The sequence below is a fragment of the Mercenaria mercenaria genome, chromosome 1, assembly GCF_021730395.1.
Source record: "Mercenaria mercenaria strain notata chromosome 1, MADL_Memer_1, whole genome shotgun sequence".
Classification (NCBI taxonomy): domain Eukaryota; kingdom Metazoa; phylum Mollusca; class Bivalvia; order Venerida; family Veneridae; genus Mercenaria; species Mercenaria mercenaria.
In genome coordinates, this window is record NC_069361.1 from 12240316 (window position 1) to 12262507 (window position 22192).

General features: G+C 35.2%; 2 protein-coding genes across 7 annotated transcripts in view; one reads left to right on the top strand and one right to left on the bottom strand.

Moving 5' to 3' along the window:
- The window catches only part of LOC123544970 (extended synaptotagmin-1-like), a 153334-nt gene extending 143292 nt beyond the window's left edge, over positions 1-10042 (top strand). For 4 of the 5 annotated variants that reach the window (XM_053539907.1, XM_045331155.2, XM_053539906.1 and 1 more), the window contains one exon: positions 9390-10042. In XM_053539907.1, coding sequence (XP_053395882.1) covers positions 9390-9559 — 170 coding nt within the window. In that variant the 3' untranslated portion in view covers positions 9560-10042. Of the gene's footprint in view, positions 1-1137; positions 2063-9389 lie in introns of those variants that run through there. The other variant, XM_053539902.1, reaches the window with a different exon arrangement.
- On the bottom strand, positions 1929-8026 carry LOC128556009 (uncharacterized). Of its 2 annotated transcripts, XR_008370388.1 has the most exons (4): positions 7849-8006; positions 7349-7425; positions 6823-6889; positions 1929-2158 (listed from the first exon to the last, which is right to left on the bottom strand). XR_008370388.1 is itself a non-coding variant. In XM_053539894.1 (3 exons), exon 3 carries the CDS (start codon positions 6887-6889, stop codon positions 2735-2737), a length of 4155 nt encoding a protein of 1384 aa, XP_053395869.1. In that variant the 5' UTR covers positions 7349-7425; positions 7849-8026; the 3' UTR covers positions 1929-2734. The 2 variants fall into 2 exon arrangements, 1 of the variants encoding a protein (XP_053395869.1); XM_053539894.1 differs by having other exon boundaries at positions 1929-6889; positions 7849-8026.
- Positions 10043-22192: the final 12150 nt, after the last annotated feature.

The window sequence follows — 22192 nt, forward strand, 5'->3', positions numbered from 1 at the left end:
CTTTGCAAGCCGTATGTTCTCTGTGACGACAATTGTCAGTTACAACAGGAGAACAGGAATATTCTTGTATTTTATTTTGATGAGTGTAGTAGTTACGATATTGGATCCCAATGACAACTGACATTTGCCTTTGGTTACATCGTCATGTGAGCACAAAAACTAGATAACTGACATTTTCATAATTTTTCAGGAGAGGCAAAAAACTAATCTCTCTTAGTTTAATTTCAGTTCTTTTGTTATGTGTATTATTTTCCAATAGTTGAAAATACATGAATTTATACCTCAGATGAGTTTTTTATAAAATCATTACTGTTAAGGAGCTTTTTGTAAAATATGCACATAGCCTGATTTTGTTCCGAAAATGTTTTGTGCAAAAAAAGGTTAAGTGCTGATAACTGGCTTTTGCATCATTTCTTTGGGTGTAAAAAGTAGCTATGTGCACTTAATGCATTTTTGCACAACCAAACTCAAAATAAAGCTTTGTATATGCATAGATAATAAGATTTATAGATTTCAAAGTTGACTCACACTCTAAACCAGTATGGTCAGAGAGCATCTGCATGATCAAAGATACTATGTTGTATAGTTGGATGTGTTTCACTTCACTATTTTCAGTAACAATTGATGTAAATTATCATAATTATTTTTGTTCAAGACTTGAATTTTAATGATGTAAAAGCCCTGTGCTTGCCTGTGACTAAAATTCACAACTTAATTACTAATAATACCAATCAGTTTAATGCAGCATAGCCTAATATAGATTGATAGATACTCTTATTCCTCCAAAAATTTTGAAGTATAGCACACTCTTCAACAGAAAAGTTGTTAAATAGATGGTAATTGTCATTTCCTAAGTAGTCAGTCTTGCTTAATCTATAAGAAGAACGAGAGATACTTCAAATGTTCAAATATGTAGAAATTTAACCACAAGGGCATTAGCCCGAGTGGTTAAATATTGAAGCATCTGAACAATGGAACGTGGTATATTAGACGATAAACCACAATAAGGCCTTGATTGTTTTCATTCTGACATGCTCATCGAAATATTTTAATGAATATTATGCTGGTCTTCATTTACCCGAGGAGTATTGTATTGGATGTCATGCGGCAATTTGACATCATATTACTCTTTTACAGGTCCATGTGTCAAGCGTTGTTTATCGCAGAATATGGGTGCACGACATTTCGTCGAAACACATTTTGTCGAACAGACAAATGGACGAAAAGACATTATGCCTAATGGGCATTATGCAGAATGCGACAATTAGTCGATAAAATTAACAGGCCACGACACTTGGTCGAAAATAAATTATTATTATTGATAATTACTCAAATTAAACGATCAGTAAACGCCTAAAGGTGTTGTTTGTTGTTGATTCCCTAAAGTCCTTTTGATTAGAAAGAATATTAGACGAATTATGTTCACAAACGAGAAATCATAATCCGGTCTTGGATTTTCTGAAGGGAATAAGCTTTAACATCAAATATTGACTTTATGGTGTATCTAGACAATGTTATTTAAATGGAATTTCAAGTGCTGCTGTCATCAATTGTAATGTAACATGTAATTTTTTTAACAGTATATTGTGTACTGTTCGATTAGAGTTGAGGTAAAGTTATGATGAATAAATATTTGATGATGAACCAAGTTGAGTCTACTTTAATCGAGTTGAAAACTGAAAACATATCGGCAAAGTGGGTAAGTTAAATTCGACTAAATTCGACCAAATTCGACGAAAATTCTGTTAAATATACATTCGACATAAAGTCCTATGAGACCAATTGTACACTCGACTAATTGTCCTTTCTGTCTAATGTCTTTTCGACCAAATGTCTTTCGACGAATAGTCATGGAAGCGCAGAATATAGTATTACAGAGCTTGATTTCCTTCTTTGTTTAAATGGGAATCAACAATAAAACAATGCTACAATGAATTAAGTTTATTGTAAAATATATAAACAAGATAATAACTTAATTGAGCAAACACAACATTCAGCATCAATAATTGCAAATCTAGTATGACCTTAATGGCATAATATAATATAAAGTATTGGATTCTGTACAAGTCAGCTCTAGTCTACTCTTGATGATGAACAGGGGCCAAGGTTATAAAACTTTCTGAGCTGAGATTTTGACCAGATGAGCTAACAATAATCTCTGAAAAAAAAAAGGCAGAACATTAATCGACTTCACTCTGAGCTTGATGCAGAAACTCAGGTCAAAATTAACTTAGCACTTACATGTATGCAGTTAAAATAACATGTGTGAAAGTTGTCAAACTTCAAAATACTGAAATCAAGACTTTCAATACTGACAACACTAATTTTCCTATCACTTGTACAGAAGAAGAAATCTTCAAAATACTGAATTCAGTATTAATACTGAAAACTTTCACCCATGTAATAAATACACTTACTTTTATTATGTACAATTGAAAAAATAACAATAAAATTGTGTTTTCAACAATAAAAATTACTGAATTACATTTTTAATGATATAAAATAGTTATGCTCATTCAGCCATTTTGTATGCCAAATTGGCAAGTTCATTATTGCTATAGTACCAACTTTAAACAGTTAAATTGGACAGCAATCAACATAACAGAAAAACTCGAGTTGTTTCAATCACCAAGAAATTTCTTAAAAGGTCTCTTAACATGATAGCAATGAAATTTCTATGGTTAGCCACTAAATTACTATGACAAAATAATGGCATTCAACTCTGGAGCTCTATCTACTTTGACACCGGCAAACTTCTGTAGAATGCCTGATATGGGGGTGGAATTATATTTCTATCACAAAGTCTTACAAGATCTGTATATTTATTCCTTGGAATTGTTGGCCTGTTACCATTCTCATACAGAAAATGTAACTTTGGAACTGAAACTGGTTTGTGTCTCAGACTAGGCATCAAATTGACAAACACAACTGGACCATCAAAATCATACTTAATAACAGCAGTATCAGGCATGTCCATATTGAAAGAGATGCACCTTATTTCTGTCCACCGTAATTTGTTTCCTTGTGTATCTACCCTGAGATTTCTAATATGGTCTGCTACAACTGAAAAATCATAGAAATCACTAGGGCCCATTTCTTTCACAATGTAAGGGTTACGGCGTCTTGCCATTTGTATTCCTGTAACTAACTGTGATGTTGTATACAATGGCACATTTTTCAGTGATTTTTCAATGCTTGAATGAACAGAATCATTTTCGTTCATTGTGTGTCCCTTTTCAAGGAACTTATGTGAAATATTTTCAAAATGAAAAAGTCTAAGACTAAGCCACATCATTGAAAGGAAATTTCTATTTTTATTTTGGCCAGCACAATTGTCACTGTAAGTGATTACACTTTGTATGCCGGTTTCTTGTTGATCCAATGTTTTGAAAAATGAAAAAACACAGGAAGATATTTCACAGGACCCACGTTTAGCAGTGGTTTCATTCCATAAGTAGCAGTATGCTTCTTTAGAACCCAGTGAGTATACAGATAAGTTATAATTGTTCAGTTTACTAGCATAGTACATAGATGACTGTTTTGCTTTTGGTAAAGTAATGACCTGCTGCAGGTCGAAACAAGCAGTGACATGGGATGGGTTTGCCTGAGACAAAGACTTATCTGCATCTTTTGACTGTCTTGCAAGATTTTTATTTCTAATGTGCCTTTCAAATTTTTTTACCATCAAATGAGATTTTTCATTATCTGGTGTACTATGAAATTCTGCACAAAGATCACATTGGTCCTTTAATGGTTTATTAAATGCTATATTAAACTGCGTATTGAATATCTGTCTGTACTTGTGAAGACTTGCAGGGACATAATTGTTTTTGTGACATTGCTCTACATAAAGCTCATACATCTTAGTCAAATTGAGCTCACTATCTAGATACTCTTTTACAGAACTCTTTCTGCAGTAATGAGACTCTACACGAGGGAAACTGTTTATGTGATCTTTGATATCATCAATAATTGTAGAATGAATTTTGTTAGGACGCACATTATGCTTTCCTCTACTGTCATCAGTTGGAAAACCTGTTAACTGACTAGACTGATTAAGAGCAGAATCAACTTTTGCACTAGTTATATCCAAGGTAGCTAAATAAAAAGTTTTACATACAGATATTTTCAAATTGTCAACGGTAAATGAAAACTGCCTAGAACATTTCCTGTGCCTGGCTCTTTGCCTGGAAACTAGTCTCCTTTTAACTGGAATTTGATTTACGGTGGAAGAAATGTAATGTTTTTGTTTATTATATGAAGAGTGACCCCAGAATTCTTTAAAAATGTTCTCCCTTTGTTGTTCATTTATTTTCGAGGTACATTTTTTTTTGCAACTTATACCACATGCAGGCTTTAGGATTTTTGCACGCTTAATTTTGCCAAGATGCCCGACATAGCTCAACCCAGAATCCCTTCTACGTTTAAGAATACTTCTCTTCCAGGTTTCGGGATTTCGTTGCCTTTTACGGCTTCTTTTGTTTATCTGATCCTGTATCCCATTTTGTATTGAAGAACCAAAGTCATCCCCATTTAATTCTATGCTTTCATTCATACTTCTACCCCTATCACCTGATCCTAACTCTTGAACCCCATTCTCATGCTGTTTGTTAGCAGAACCCGAAACCAAATCTGATTCCCCCATATCCCCAGAGCCAAACACACAACTGTTAGAGCTCCCATTGTTATCAGAGCCTGTGTTGTCACCACCTTCTGTTACAGAATATACAACATTGTCCCCACCAGATTTGTAATTGTCACCAGAACCCATATCATGATCATTTTCAGACACAGTACATTTATCAGTATCACCAGAACCCATATCATGATCATTTTCAGACACAGTACATTTATCAGTATCACCAGAACCCATATCATGATCATTTTCAGACACGGTACATTTATCAGTATCAGTAGAACCCGTATCATGAACACTTTCAGACACGGTACATTTATCAGTATCAGCAGAACCCGTATCATGAACACTTTCAGACACGGTACATTTATCAGTATCAGCAGAACCCGTATCATGAACACTTTCAGACACGGTACATTTATCAGTATCAGCAGAACCCGTATCATGATCACTTTCAGACACGGTACATTTATCAGTATCAGCAGAACCCGTATCATGATCACTTTCAGACACGGTACATTTATCAGTATCAGCAGAACCCGTATCATGAACACTTTCAGACACGGTACATTTATCAGTATCACCAGAACCCTTATCATGAACACTTTCAGACACGGTACATTTATCAGTATCAGTAGAACCCATATCATGATCACTTTCAGACACGGTACATTTATCAGTATCAGCAGAACCCATATCATGATAACTTTCAGACACGGTACATTTATCAGTATCAGCAGAACCCATATCATGATCACTTTCAGACACGGTACATTTATCAGTATCAGCAGAACCCATATCATGATCACTTTCAGACACGGTACATTTATCAGTATCAGCAGAACCCATATCAGGATCACTTTCAGACACGGTACATTTATCAGTATCAGCAGAACCCATATCAGGATCACTTTCAGACACGGTACATTTATCAGTATCAGCAGAACCCATATCAGGATCACTTTCAGACACGGTACATTTATCAGTATCAGCAGAACCCATATCAGGATCACTTTCAGACACGGTACATTTATCAGTATCAGCAGAACCCATATCATGAACACTTTCAGACACGGTACATTTATCAGTATCAGCAGAACCCATATCATGATCACTTTCAGACATAGTACATTTATCAGTATTAGCAGATCCCATATCATGATCTCTTTCAGACATAGTACATTTATCAGTGTCACCAGAACCCATGTCATGATCACTTTCAGACACAGTACATTTATCAGTATCAGTAGAACCAATATCATGGTCACTTTCAGACACAGTACATTTATCAGTATCACCAGAACCCTTATCATGATCACTTAGAGACACAGTACATTTATCATCATCACCACAACCCATATCATAATCATTTTCAAACACAGTACACTCTGTTTCTTGATCAAAAATGCTAGGATCAAACATATTAAAAAAGGTTGAACTGTCATTCATTGACTGAATCTCTTCTGATAATATACTTTCATCTAAAATATCATCACTATTAACGCTGCTTACACTTGATACAGAGAGATCAGTGTCATCATGTAGCATATACAATTTGCATGTAATCTCACCTTCACTGACATCAGAAAACCCATCAAAGCTACCATCGGACAAATCGCCAAATTCTGATGTCAATGAAGATGAAACAAAAACCTGTACTGGTGAAATTTCAAATTGTACATTACTAATTGTTTGAAATAGCATTGCTGAGAGATGTCTCACAAAAAGACACACAGCGCTAGCAGTTGTATGTACAGTTAAAGTGGCATATCCATCTGGAACTGGCATGCCAACCTCGTTCCTTGAATGAGGATCAAAGAAATAATATTTTTCATTCCTTCTAATTAAAGAACAAGAATAGCTGGGATTGGATTGGCCTATGGTAACAATACAAGATGAAGCTTCATTTTTTAGTGCAAGTCCAATAGCGCTTTCAAGAGTAACATATGGCTCATAATCAACTGTCTGATTTATGAGACCAGTTGAAATTTCATTTATAATGAAATTGCTATACAGTTTACAGTTTTTAGGAAGGTCCTCCAACATCAAATAACAGCTGAGATCTGTTGATGAAGACTTATAAATTTCATCACCATTTTCAAGTATATCATTTAGTGTGTTAGAACTCAAGTCATCAGGATTAAGTGTTTGTGACATAACAACTGCAGATAAAGAATTAGCCATACACTGTCTCGCTGACCCATAGAATCGGGAACTTCCTTGGTGGTATGATGCTTGCAGAAATCTTGACATCTAAAAACAAAAATCATATTTCTTTATCAAATTTAATATTTCTTTTTTCTAGTGAGGCAAACAGTTAACTGGTTATGAATTTCAAAACAGATTACCTGAAAAAAGTTTAAAAAAAATCACTGCCTGCATCGCTAATATATTTGTTTTTTATCAAGCGCGTGTGTATTTGGTTTAAGTTTTAAGTTTGATTATCTTCCATCACTGATCCATTGATGTGTCAGTAATTTAAATACTGGTAAAATACTACAAAAATGACACTGGCTAGTATACCTGGTCAACATACTGGTATAAAGCCGCCTATTAATAATGCTAGAAACTTGTGATAAAACAAATAAAACAAATAAATACATTTCTTTAACTTTGCATTACATCTGTCTCTTTCTGTGTTTAAATATCATATAGACATTAATTAGCCAATCAGGAAACAGAGTAAAAAGAACCACATAAAGTAACATATACCTTGGATTTATCTTTTATAACCCTCTTCTACAGTGCACAGGAATTTCAACCAGAACCATGCAGACTGCTTGGTCTCTCTTAAAGATATATATAATAAAAGTAATGTTATATTTTGTATCATTAAATAATATAGTATTAATGATATAATATATTATTTTAATGATAAGAAAAACAAAAGCATCAACCTGCAGTACATGATGCCTACATATCTGCTTATGATTTTGAGTTACATATTTAAGTTTGGGAGCTGGTTTACAATTGGTCAGCCCAGAATCGTTTACTTTTTTATGACTTCTGTTCAACTTACAATTCCCAACAAAATACGGTTTTAATTACTGAGTAGAATCTATAAGGTGATGACAAAAGTTAGTACTTTGAAACAAAAAAACAAAAAACAAAAAAAAACACTAAATAGATTTTTATTCTGTTAGAATCAAGAATTAAAATAAAATTTGTAGATGCCATAAAATTGTAAATATTAATAAATTTAATATACTTACACTGTTGGTGGCGTTTCAAAAAGCTTCAAAATGACCGCAATCTCCTTCAATCTTCAGACATTTTTATATTAATGTGATTCCATTTTACTTTTTAAAAGGCAAGATTATCTTTTTTTCTTTTAAACTTGTTGTTTTTTTCATAATAAACATGAAGGCTTTAAAGTTGTTTACTATGACATCACCACAAACATTTCAGTGTGACATCATCACAACAGGAAGTGACATCACTAATTAAGACTAATTAACAACAGACAATTAGTATGTCATTATCAATTTAAGATCATTAAGCTTCACAGATTGGTGTTCAAACTCACTTAATGTTGAAATTATATCAAAAATGCAAATTTGCTATTTAGTTTGCCTATCTGTTATATTGTCTTTTAACAAATCATAGCTGCAAAAACAAGTTAAGTGCACTTAGCTTGTTTTTGCTTTTAAAATTTATGCAGTTAATGATATTCTATGGGTGTAAAAACAAGCCAAGTGCACTTAACTTGTTTTTGCTCTTATCTAAAATTGGTTTGCAGATAGCAGGTTTTTGCAAACTTCTGAAAAAAGGGTTTTTTAAATAAAAACTTGAAAAAATAAATTTGGGATACATGTATGACATCATTTTGGACTAAAATATGCAAAAAAGTGATTTTTGAAAAAAATGTCAGTTATCCAGTTTTTGCGCTCATATGACGACATGTTCTAGTACTATTTCAGTATTCCCGGCTGCTACACAAAGCCTAGTACTTGTATCAGCAGCATTAGTAAGGGTTGGTGTAGGATACAAGAATATGGCACAGAAATGGCCAATGGTCATAACGGGTCCATAATCTTTGTACAGTATTTCTGCAGATTTGTTAATGTTTACAGATAATTTATCTCATAAGTTGAATGAATTCTGTATTTTGAAAACTTAAAATGTCATTTTTGTCAGTTGACATTTACTTCCATATGCAAAACAAGAAAACTGATTAATTATTTGCATACAAGTTGATTATATATGCAGAAATTTAAAAGAATAATTAGTTAACTGAATTCTTAGATGGTTGTAGAATGTTTATGCAAAAATGGAAATGAGTAGGTGTTTTTTTTTTGCACAATTAAGGAAAATTTGGGGGAAAAATGAATAGTTTGTTTGTATGATTGAAATTGAAAAAATATTTAGTCATAATTTACATTAAAGTAAATTCACAGGCAAAATTTTAAGATTAAAGTTTGAGTTGCATTCTAGCAGAATACATGCTTAAAAAGTTGGAAATTTTATGGGTTATTTTCATACTGTAGCTTTATTCACTTATGCTGTAATAGCAGAACCAGCTTATTTCTTTTTAGCTACCATATATATGATACCTAATACTCAAAAGGTTGTTAACATAACTTTTTGAACAATCAAAGTATCTCAAGTAATAATTCTTATCCTTTATACCTAGTTTGATTAGAATTTGCCAGTCAATTAAGGTCACAAATTTTCAACAAATACTATTTCATCAGACATGAAATCGCCTTTCTGAATATGAAAAAGGGGAAAAATTCGTATTTTGTTGTTACAGGTCCAGGTGGAGAGGCAGACAAGATACAGAAAGTGCTACCACTGGAGAACAACCTTCAGGTTGAGTTATATCTGCAGCATTCCCTACCGGACACCCACAGCTTCCTGAGGAGACGGCATGGTGGTCGGTCATCTGGAATATCAAGATCCACAAAGAAAACTGTTGTCTAATTAGTGTTCTAGAAAGAAAAAAACTCTGACTTTATTTGTGTTTAGGGAAAATGTCAGTACTAGTAACACTGACGTTATCTAAGGCAGACATAATAGTGAAATGTTACCAGGCATTGAAGTTATGTTTTATAGGATTTAAGTAATTTTTTTATGTAAGTTGTAAAAAAAGGTGGATTATGTCAGTGCGTGTGAAATAAATTTTGTGCAATGTCTGGTGTGGGCTGCTGGGGAAGGGTGTGGGTGAGGGACTTTGTTCAGGTACAAGTTCAAAAGCAGCACTATTTACCTTCAATGGTTGAAACATTCCTCTTCTATAGCGAGTATATCTGTGGATGGAGTGCTGAAATTTGTCTAGTAGCCTGCAATTCATGAGGAAATCATCTGTTAAAAAGTCATAATATGATAGTTTTTCATATTCTTGCGCTCAAAAGTATTTTGTTAACCTTTATCTATATTCAGTACTAAATATTATTTATCATTTTATTATTTTTATTCTTTATTCTGTTTATCATGTTTGATTACTTTGTGAAATTATACCTTGATTAATGTATCATTTTTTATACGCCCGTTTGAAAAACGGGACGTATTATGGGAACGCCCCTGGCGGGCTGCTGGGCAGGCGGCATCCACAGACTTTGTCCGGAGCATATTTTCTTCATGCATGGAGGGGTTTTGATGAGACTTGGCACAATTGTTCACCATCATGAGACTGAGTGTCATGCGCAAGAGCCAGGTCCCTAGGTCTAAGGTCAAAGCCACACTTAGAGGTCAAAGGTCAAATTCAAGAATGACTTTGTCCGGAGCATATCTTCTTATGCATGGAGGGATTTTCGTGTAACTTGGAACAATTGTTCACCATCATGAGACGGAGTGTCATGCGCAAGAACTAGGTCCCTTTGTCTAAGGTCAAGGTCACAGAGGTCAAAGGATACAAGAATGAAAACTTTGTCAGGAGCATTTCTTCTTCATTTTGATTTAGCTCCTTTAGCTAGGATTTTGATATAACTTGCCACAAATGTTCACTACCATGAGACAGAGTGTCATGTACAAGAACCAGGTCTCTAGGTCTAAGGTCAAGGTCACACTTAAAGACTAAAGGTCAGATGCAAGAATGACTTTGTCCGGTGCATTTCTTCTTCATGCATGGAGGGATTTTGATGTAACTTGGCACAGTTGTACACCATCATGAGATGGAGTGTCATGCACAGGTTCCTTCTTTAGAATTACTTCCCTTTTGTTTTACTATAAATAGCTTATATTGTACCTTTTTAGCTCACCTGTCACAAAGTGACAAGGTGAGCTTTTGTGATCGTGCGGTGTCCGTCGTCCGTCGTCCGTCCGTGCATCCGTCCGTCCGTCCGTAAACTTTTGCTTGTGACCACTCTAGAGGTCACATTTTTCATGGGATCATTATGAAAGTTGGTCAGAATGTTCATCTTGATGATATCTAGGTCAAGTTCGAAACTGGGTCACGTGCCATCAAAAACTAGGTCAGTAGGTCTAAAAATAGAAAAACCTTGTGACCTCTCTAGAGGCCATATATTTCACAAGATCTTCATGAAAATTGGTCAGAATGTTCACCTTGATGATATCTAGGTCAAGTTCGAAACTGGGTCACGTTCCATCAAAAACTAGGTCAGTAGGTCTAAAAATAGAAAAACCTTGTGACCTCTCTAGAGGCCATATATTTCACAAGATCTTCATGAAAATTGGTCAGAATGTTCACCTTGATGATATCTAGGTCAAGTTCGAAACTGGGTCACGTTCCATCAAAAACTAGGTCAGTAGGTCAAATAATAGAAAAACCTTGTGACCTCTCTAAAGGCCATATTTTTCATGGTATCTGTATGAAAGTTGGTCAGAATGTTCATCTTGATGATATCTAGGTCAAGATCGAAACTGGGTCACGTGCGGTCAAAAACTAGGTCAGTAGGGCTAAAAATAGAAAAACCTTGTGACCTCTCTAGAGGCCATATATTTCATGAGATTTTCATGAAAATTGGTCAGAATGTTCATCTTGATGATATCTAGGTCAAGTTTGAAAGTGGGTCACGTGCCATCAAAAACTAGGTCAGTAGGTCAAATAATAGAAAAACCTTGTGACCTCTCTAGAGGCCATATTTTTCATGGTATCTGTATGAAAGTTGGTCAGAATGTTCATCTTGATGATATCTAGGTCAAGTTCGAAAGTGGGTCACGTGCCATCAAAAACTAGGTCAGTAGGTCAAATAATAGAAAAACCTTGTGACCTCTCTAAAGGCCATATTTTTCATGGGATCTGTATGAAAATTGGTCTGAATGTTCATCTTGATGATATCTAGGTCAAGTTCGAAACAGGGTCATGTGCGGTCAAAAACTAGGTCAGTAGGTCTAAAAATAGAAAAACCTTGTGACCTCTCTAGAGGCCATACTTGTGAATGGATCGCCATAAAAATTGGTCAGAATGTTCACCTTGATGATATCTAGGTCAGGTTTGAAACTGGGTCATGTGCCTTAAAAAACTAGGTCAGAAGGTCAAATAATAAAAAAACCTTGTGACCTCTCTAGAGGCCATACTTTTCATGGGATCTGTATGAAAGTTGGTCTGAATGTTCATCTTGATGATATCTAGGTCAAGTTTGAAACTGGGTCAACTGCTATCAAAAACTAGGTCAGTAGGTCTAAAATTATTAAAATCTTTTGACCTCTCTAGAGGCCATATTTTTCAATGGATCTTCATGAAAATTGATCTGAATATTCACCTTGATGATATCTAGGTCAGTTTCGAAACTGGGTCACGTGCGGTCAAAAACTAGGCCAGTAGGTATAAAAATAGAAAAACCTTGTGACCTCTCTAGAGGCCATATTTTTCATGAGATCTTCATGAAAATTAGTGAGAATGTTCACCTTGATGATATCTATGTAAGGTTCAAAACAGGGTCACGTACCTTCGAAAACTAGGTCAATAGGTCAAGTAATAGAAAAACCTTGTGACCTCTCTAGAGACCATATTTTTCAATGGATCTTCATGAAAATTGGTCAGAATTTTTATCTTGATAATATCTAGGTCAAGTTCAAAACTGGGTCACATGAGCTCAAAAACTAGGTCACTATGTCTAATAATAGAAAAAACGACGTCATACTCAAAACTGGGTCATGTGGGAAAAGGTGAGCGATTCAGGACCATCATGGTCCTCTTGTTTAATACTTGTCGTAGGGAAAAATCGAGACCACTTTTCTGTAGTTCAATGTGCATGTTACATCCAATATTGAGGTGTATTTTGACCTATCTCTACCTGGTAAGGATTTAGTTGTTACTGTCAATAACTTATATTGTAACTTTTTTATAATTGACCATAGGGAAAAACCAAGACCACTTTTCTGTGGTACAACATAGATGTGTTACTTGCAAGTTTTAGGTGTATTTTAAGGTATCTCTACCTGGTAAGGAGCTTTTTTGTGGATTTAGAAAAACAAAAGAATTACAATAATTACTACACAACCACAGAATTGAAATTCCATTTGCAAATACAGGTGCTAGTGTATAGAAATTTGCTATGACGGGCGTATATTGTGACATTCTGGCACTCTTGTTGTTGCTTAAAGTCATAGAAGTCGAGATTTATTTTTCAATTTTTTTATTAGCTCACCTGTCACATAGTGACAAGGTGAGCTTTTGTGATCACGCAGCGTCCGTGCGTCAGTCCATGAGTGTGTGCGTGCGTAAACTTTTGCTTGTGACCACTCTAGAGGTCACATTTTTCATGGGATCTTTATGATTTGTTTTGTTTTTTTTGTTTTTTTTTTTTGGGTTTAACGCCGTTTTTCAACAGTATTTCAGTCATGTAACGGCGGGCAGTTAACCTAACCAGTGTTCCTGGATTCTGTACCAGTACAAACCTGTTCTCCGCAAGTAACTGCCAACTTCCCCACATGAATCAGAGGTGGAGGACTAATGATTTCAGACACAATGTCGTTTATCAAGTAGTCACGGAGAACATACGCCCCGCCCGAGGATCGAACTCACGACCCCGCGATCCGTAGACCGACGCTCTACCTACTGAGCTAAGCGGGCGGGCTGGGATCTTTATGAAAGTTGGTCAGAATGTTCACCTTGATGATATCTAGGTCAGGTTCGAAAATGGGTTACGTGCGGTCAAAAACTAGGTCAGTAGGTCTAAAAATAGAAAGACCTTGTGACCTCTCTAGAGGCCATATTTTTCAAAGGATCTTCATGAAAATTGGTGAGAATGTTTACCTTGATGATATCTAGTTAAGTTCGAAACTGGGTCAACTGCGGTCAAAAACTAGGTCAGTAGGTCAAATTATAGAAAATCCTTGTGACCTCTCTAGAGGTAATACTTTTCATGGGATCTGCATGAAAATTGGTCAGAATGTTCATCTTGATGATATCTAGATCAAGTTCGAAACTGGGTCACGTCCGGTTCAAAACTAGGTCAGTAGGTCAAATAATAGAAAAACCTTGTGACCTCTGTAGAGGCCGTATTTTTTATGCAATCTGCATAAAAAAATTGATCAGAATGTTCATCTTGATAATATCTAGGTCAAGTTCGAAACTGGGTCAACTGCGGTTAAAAACTAGGTCAGTAGGTCAAATAAAAGAAAATCCTTGTGACCTCCCTAGAGGTCATATTTTTCATGGGATCTGCATGAAAATTGGTCAGAATGTTCATCTTGATGATATCTAGATCAAGTTCGAAACTAGGTCACGTCAGATCTAAAACTAGGTCAGTAGCTCAAATAATAGAAAAACCTTGTGACCTCTCTAGAGGTCATAATTTTCATGGGATCTGCGTGAAAATTAGTCTGAATGTTCATCTTGATAATATCTAGGTCAAGTTCGAAACTGGGTCACATGCGGTCAAAAACTAGGTCAGTAGGTCAAATAATAGAAAAACCTTTTGACCACTCTACAGGCCATATTTTTCATGGGATCTGTATGAAAGTTGGTCTGAATGTTCACCTTGATGATATCTAGGTCAGGTTCGAAACTGGGTCAACTGCGGTCAAAAACTAGGTCAGTAGGTCAAATAATAGAAAATCCTTGTGACCTCTCCAGAGGTAATATTTTTCATGGGATCTGCATGAAAATTGGTCAGAATGTTCATGTTGATGATATCTAGATCAAGTTTGAAACCGGGTCATATGCGGTCAAAACTAGGTCAGTATGTCAAATTATAGAAAAACCTTTTGACCACTCTAGAGTCCATATTTTTCATGGGATCTGTATAAAAGTTGGTATGAATGTTCATCTTGATGATATCTAGGTCGAGTTTGAAACCGGGTCAACTGCGGTCAAAAACTAGGTCAGTAGGTCTAAACATAGAAAAACCTTTTGACCTCTCTAGAGGCCATATTTTTCAATGGATCTTCTTGAAAATTGGTGAGAATGTTCACCTTGATGATATCTAGGTCAAGTTCGAAACTAGGTCACGTGTGGTCAAAAACTAGGTCAGTAGGTCTAAAAATAGAAAATCCTTGTGACCTCTCTGGAGGCCATATTTTTCATGAGATCTTCATGAAAATAAGTGAGAATTTTCACCTTGATGATATCTAGGTCAAGTACAAAACTGGGTCACATGCCTTTAAAAACTAGGTCATTATGTAAAGTAATAGCAAACCTTGTGACCTCTCTAGAGGCAATATTTTTCAATGGATCTTCATAAAAATTGGTCAGAATTTTTATCTTGATGATATCTAGATCAAGTTCAGAACTAGGTCACATAAGCTCAAAACTAGGTCACTATGTCAAATAATAGAAAAAACGACGTCACACTCAATTCATGTGGGGACAGGTGAGCGATTCAGGACCATCATGGTCCTCTTGTTTTTTTTTTGCTGCAGTTCATTGCGGAGATAGAGGAAAAAGTTAATTGTTTGTGCTTTTCTTGCGATAATGATATGATATTATTTTTATTTATTTTTGAAGTTTTGAAAGTGTGATTTAAAACTTTTTCTGCATGTATGTTTAGTCAGTAAGTTTTTTTTTGTTTTAAAAGAATGTTTGAAAGTAGTTGAGAAAAATATGAAAATGTTTTTTATAAATGAAGACCTTCCAAAACTGTTAATTGGGTGGTCTTATTAACAAATATTGTTTGTGTGAAATACTAAAACTATGTTTCCATTATGCGTAAAGCACCAAAATCATCTTTCAAAATACAATACAAAACCCAACTATTTTTCTGATATTTTTATTAATATTTGATATTGGGATTCCTTTTTTAGCTCGTCTGTCACGTGGTGACAAGGTAAGCTTTTGTTATCGCCCGTCGTCCGTCCATCGTCCGTTCACAATTTCTTCGGAATAAAATAGAGACCACATTTGCATTCGATATTAATCAAACTTGCACACAACTTGTATTGGTATAATATCTTGGTTCCTTTCAAAAACTGGCCAGATCACATCATGTGTTTCAGAGTAATGGCCCCTTAAATGGCCAAAATTTGCTATTTTGGCTTGTGAACATGAAAGAGACCACATTTTGCAAGTGATTTTAATCAAGTTGGCACACAACTTATATTGGCATAATACCTCGGTTCCTTTCGAAAACTGGCCAGATCCCATCACAGGTTCCCAAGTTACAGCCCTTTAAAGGGCTATTTTGGCTTTTGTAGCCATACGTAGAGACTTTATTAGTTTTATGGTTTGATTTGAAACAAACTTGCAAATTATCTTCAACAACAATTGATCTTGGATTCCATGATAAATCCGTCAGATCTAATCATAGGTTCCAGAGTTACGGCCCCTGATTGATCCCTGAAAGAGCCAAAATTTGTTAATTTTACATTGTGAACAAAATATAAGTGACATTTTACATTTGATTTTAACCATACTTACACATAACTTAAGTCACAATAAGATATCGCTTCCTTTCAAAAACCTGCTAGATTGCATCATGGGTTCTAGAATTACTGCCCCTGAAACGGGCAAAATCTTCTATTTTAGCCTGTTCAGCCATATAGAGATTTCATTTATGCTTTGATTTGATACAAACTTGCACAAAATGTTTATCTTGATGATCTCTTGGCCAAATTCGAAACTGGGTCAAATCAAAGGAAAAGCTAGTTAACAATCTAGAGGCCACATTTATGACCCTATCTTCATGAAACTTGGTCAGAATGTTTATCTTGATGAGTCCTAGGCCAGGTTTGAAACTGGGTCATGTGGGATCAAAAAATAGGTTACTCTCTCAAATCAAAGGAAAAGCTTGTTAACACTCTAAGAGGACATATTTAGTACCCTATCTTCAAGAAATTGGTAAGAATGTTTATCTTGATAGTTCCTAGGCCAAATTTGAAACTGGGTTATGTGGGCTCAAAAACTAGGTCACCACTCAAATTAAAGGAAAAGCTTGTTAAAACTGTAGAGGCCTCATTTATGACCCTGTCTTCATGAAACTCGGTCAGAATGTTTATCTTGATGATACCAAGGCCAAGTTGAACAGGTGAGTGATACAGGGTCATCATGACCCTCTTTTATTACATATTGGTTCTTTTATCCGAGCTTGCACTGAAAGTAACGTGTTTGTGTGAGCTAGGTTAACGGCCAAAGAATGCTGAATTTGGATATAGAGAATATGTGATTGCATGGAATTTGCAGTGTCATTATAGGTTTACAAACTTAAATCCACTGTGTGCCATTTCCTTATGTGATAACAGCATTTTGTGATAAATTATGTCAATTTCTGCACTTTTCTTCTGATTTAAAAACAAATTTAATGTTGAACATTTTCATAATAATAAATGTGTAGAATCCTAGGAAACATATCTGTGTTAAAAGTTAGACTTTGTAAGTAGTTATCCTTAAAGACTATAAAAGTATAGATTATGTACATATATATGTCTAGTGCTATTTACTTTGAATCAAATTATTTTCACAGCATCAGGTTGACTAAAGAAAATAGAATTTCACCTTGGTATCTTGAAATTCCAGATATCTCAAAGAAATGTTTATGTCCCTCTGCAAAGAAGAAGTGGTACATTTTATTACTAGTCAGTTGGGAGTCCATTTGATTTCTAATGAAGAACTCAAAAATGCTTTGTCTCACAATGTTGGTACTTCATAAGATGATTGCCTGTAGTGTGTAGATGGCTCATTGTTTTGAGGGTCAGAAAGTCCAAGGTCAAGGTCACAGTAACCTAGATACTGAAAATAGTTTCCTTATAATACAATAACTAAAGAATTACTTGGTCTAAGTCATGACACTTCATAATATAATTACCTTTGGTCAGCAGATGACCTCTAATGTTTTAGGGGTTATTTGGTGAAAGGTAAAGGTCAAAGTGACATAGACTGAAAAAGGTTTCCACTCAACAATTAAAGAATGCTTTGGCTTTCAGTCTTAATAGAATGGTTACTCCTGTTGTTTTTGAGGTCACTTGGTGAAAGATCAATGTTACAGTATAAATTCCCACCATATGTACTTGCCTCTGACAGGCAACCATTGAAAGGATATCAAGGGTTGAGTGCAATACTGCCGTAACTCCTTTTTTTATCGATATATGTTTTACAAACAACTCTGTTAAGTCTTGTCTGGAAAACACTTGCACAAAGTACCATTTTTAAATTATGATTCTCAAAGTAAAATGCTTGGTTCCTATAAATTTGAGATACCAAGTTTGAGCTGTTGTTACTTACCGGTATATAAATGTTCAAAAAAGTAGCATGAACCTTAGTGTATTTGACTATAAGAAAGTTGCATGTGTTTCTTTTTCTTGCTATATTTTTGTTAAAAAAAATACAAGCAGCAAAAGGTCTAGAAACAAAAGCTCAGGCATTATTAGGAAGTATTGTATTTCAGGTGCCGAGATTACTGTCTCCACTTAAGCAGTGATTGTATCTTGCACTTTAAACCAAATCTGGAGACATTACTCAGTATTAATGCAGTTCTATTTAAACTTTGCATAAAATGTTTCTGAGATGACTAGGTCCTCCAAGTACAATATTCTGACATATAGTTTGGTGCAGTGGAACTGATCTGATGTATTGCATAAGGAACTGGAAGTCTGTAAGGATCTTACATGTCTTAACATGCCTACCAGTGTAAGACAGGGCTTTCCGTACCTGAGCCTAGTGTTAGAAAACAGCAGTCACTCACTCACATGCAGACATTTAAGGTAATTTTTCCTGCCTTTATGTTCCAAATAGGTCATCATGATAAATAGATTTGGATATTTCCTGGCATTATGTATAATATTATGACCTTGTAATAGTGCTAGTACTTTTTGACGTCACTTAAGTGCACACTATTAAAGACAATGTTTGTCCCTAGAGAAAGACAGGACTATCTATCCCTGGCACATGATGGGACAAATGTATACTTTCCACACTAGGTAGGCAGGAATTTTTTTTCTTACTTTTGTTGAATTTGTGTTTCTGTTACCTTGTTAACTCATTATTTTAAACTCTGTAATCTTTTTTCATATCAGATTATCTATTTGTATATTTTATATTTATACATCATTCTTGTATAAACCTGCTTTGCTGTGATATATTCTTTCTTACTCATAATATGTTAATGTCCTGATAGTACCTTGATAAAAGAATTGATTTTTGCCATTTTGTAGTGGGGCTGTTAAGGTACTGTTGATTGAATTAGAATAACTTACCCCTTGCCCTACTGTACACATAAGGATTTAAAGTTGTTATATGTTAGGGAGCTGTTCAGCTGTCTTGTTGAGGTCATTGGTTTGACCAAGTCGACAGGCCATCCACAATATAATGTCTGGAGGGGCACGTGGGGTCTTCAATATAAAAAGCTGGGAAGTCACTGCATGACATTATGCTATCATGATATGACTTAAAGTAAAAAAAAGAGAAAAAGATACAAAAATGAACTGATCAATATTGACTTCTTTTATTGTGATCGATTTGTTTCCCTGTAGGCAAGCACACCTGAAATAACACTAGTCTTTAGTGGTGTGGCAATATGGTGGAGTCAGTCAGTTTTGTCATAGCAACATTTGCAACTCTGCTTTGTCATCAAATTAATTTCCAACATGATCCCCATGGTACATGTATCATAGTAAAAACACTTCTGTTTGACTTTTTGAGTATGATTGTTTTGTCAGTCAGGGTTACTTATTCATATTCTACCTTTGTATGTATATAGGGAACATGGATATGCAGGGTTTGTCAGATAAATTCAGTTATGATTTTATCTCTATGTAGCAGAAGATTGTAAACAGACAAGTCTTTATTTCCCAAAGGTTTTTGTCTTTTTTATTGGATTACAGTTTCATCAAGATTTTTTGTTTAGATAATAAGTTGAAATTCCAGTTTATGTATTTGTGCAGTAGATACCTTAAGTGGCTTTGTTTCACATAAATCTACAGTCTTAAATGAACAAAGTTAGTTTTAACAAGTGTTTTATGAACATGCATGTAATTTGATGTAAAATGTCGGAATTACTAAAATGGAAATCTCAGATTTCAGACTTCTCATTCATCTTTCATACAAATCTAAAAGTATTTGAATGTACTTTTTATCCCCCGAAGGGAGGCATATAGTTTTTGAACCGTCTGTCGGTCTGTCGGTCTGTCAGTCTGTCGGTCTGTCAGTCTGTCCTCCATTTTCGTGTCCGGTCCATATCTTTGTCATCGATGGATGGATTTTCAAATAACTTGGCATGAATGTGTACCACAGTAAGACGACGTGTCGCGCGCAAGACCCAGGTCTGTAGCTCAAAGGTCAAGGTCACACTTAGACATTAAAGCATAGTGCATTGATGGGCGTGTCAGGTCCATATCTTTGTCATCGATGGATGGATTTTCAAATAACTTGGCATGAATGTGTGCCACAGTAAGACGACGTGTCGCGCGCAAAACCCAGGTCGGTAGCTCAAAGGTCAAGGTCACACTTAGACATTAAAGGATAGTGCATTGATGGGCGTGTCCGGTCCATATCTTTGTCATCGATGGATGGATTTTCAAATAACTTAGCATGAATGTGTACCACAGTAAGACGACGTGTCGCGCGCAAGACCCAGGTCGGTAGCTCAAAGGTCAAGGTCACACTTAGACATTAAAGGATAGTGCATTGATGGGCGTGTCTGGTCCATATCTTTGTCAACCATGGATGGATTTTCAAATAACTTGGCATGAATGTGTACCACAGTAAGAAGACGTGTCGCGCGCAAGACCCAGGTCCGTAGCTCAAAGGTCAAGGTCACACTTAGATGTTAAAGGTCATTTTTCATGATAGTGCATTGATGGGCGTGTCCGGTCCATATCTTTGTCATTCATGCATGGATTTTAAAATAACTACGCATGAATATGTGGCACAGTAAGACGACGTGTCGCGCGCAAAACCCAGCTCCGTAGGTCAAAGGTCCTAAACTCTAACATCGGCCATAACTACTCATTCAAAGTGCCATCGGGGGCATATGTCATCCTATGGAGACAGCTCTTGTTGTGTTTGTTTTTCTTCTACTCTCTACTTATTTGTTGAAACCATATCGTAATATCCTTTCAGGTAGATGTCTTGTAAAATATTGATTAAAAAATATTTTTTTTATGCCGATTTGGATTTTCATATTCAGTTTTTAAATGTTGCATATATTGTTCAGTTTATTTACTGTATAGACATCTGTACTTGTCATTCTTCCATTGCAGCTACCCTGTCTGTTCTCTCTGTTAACTATTCTAAATATTGTGTTACTGCTTTGTTCAAAGACATTGCTTCCATTAGTTCTAAGACATTCCCTTTGTTATACCTTTGTTCTAAGACATTCCCTTTGTTTTACCTTTGTGCAAAGACATCCCCTGCCTTTGTTCTAAGACATTCCCTTTGTTTTACCTTTGTTCAAAGACATTCCCTTTGTTCAAAGACATTCCCTACCTTTGTTTTAAGACATTCCCTTTGTTCAAAGACATTCCCTACCTTTGTTCTAAGACTTTCAGTCCCTTTGTTCTGGACATTCCTTACCATTGCATAAAGACATTCCCTCCCCTTGTTCTAAAGACTGTTCTAAAATGACTTTTATTATGTATAAATATGACACCAGGGAACACCAGGAACCATTTCAAATGTCTGAAAGATAATATTCTTGAAGAACATTTTCAGTCCTGAATAAAAGTGAAAAAAGTGGGGTTCATATTATTATTATTATTATTATACCACATTTATATAGCACTTTTCTTGCGTATGTGCTTTACAGAATAAATTGCAAACTATACATACAAGTACGCATTCAACACAAACAAAAAATACATTTCACATTAAAAAAAATCATGAATGTAAAAAATATACTATTTAATAGATAAAACACAACAAGCAGATGTACATATTTAAAAGTATTTAAGTGGCCCTAGGATTAGTGTATGACTTAAGATTCCATGACTGATTTTATATTGCAATCAGTTCATGATGAAATTTCTACCACACAGGCCTGTACCTAGTGGGTTTCTCTGTCTCTGTTAGGGGTTTTCTCTCACTCTATCCCTCTGGTCATATTCTTCTGTGTCTGTACTAATAGGGAATGAATAGTGCCCAGTTTGGCTGCTCTTTTGTGAAAAGTGCCTTTGAATGTGTGTATCATGAAAAGGACTCTATATAAATAAAGTATAATAATTAAAATGACTAAATAAAGTATAAATTTGTCATGTGATTTCAACTATAAAATGACATTAAAT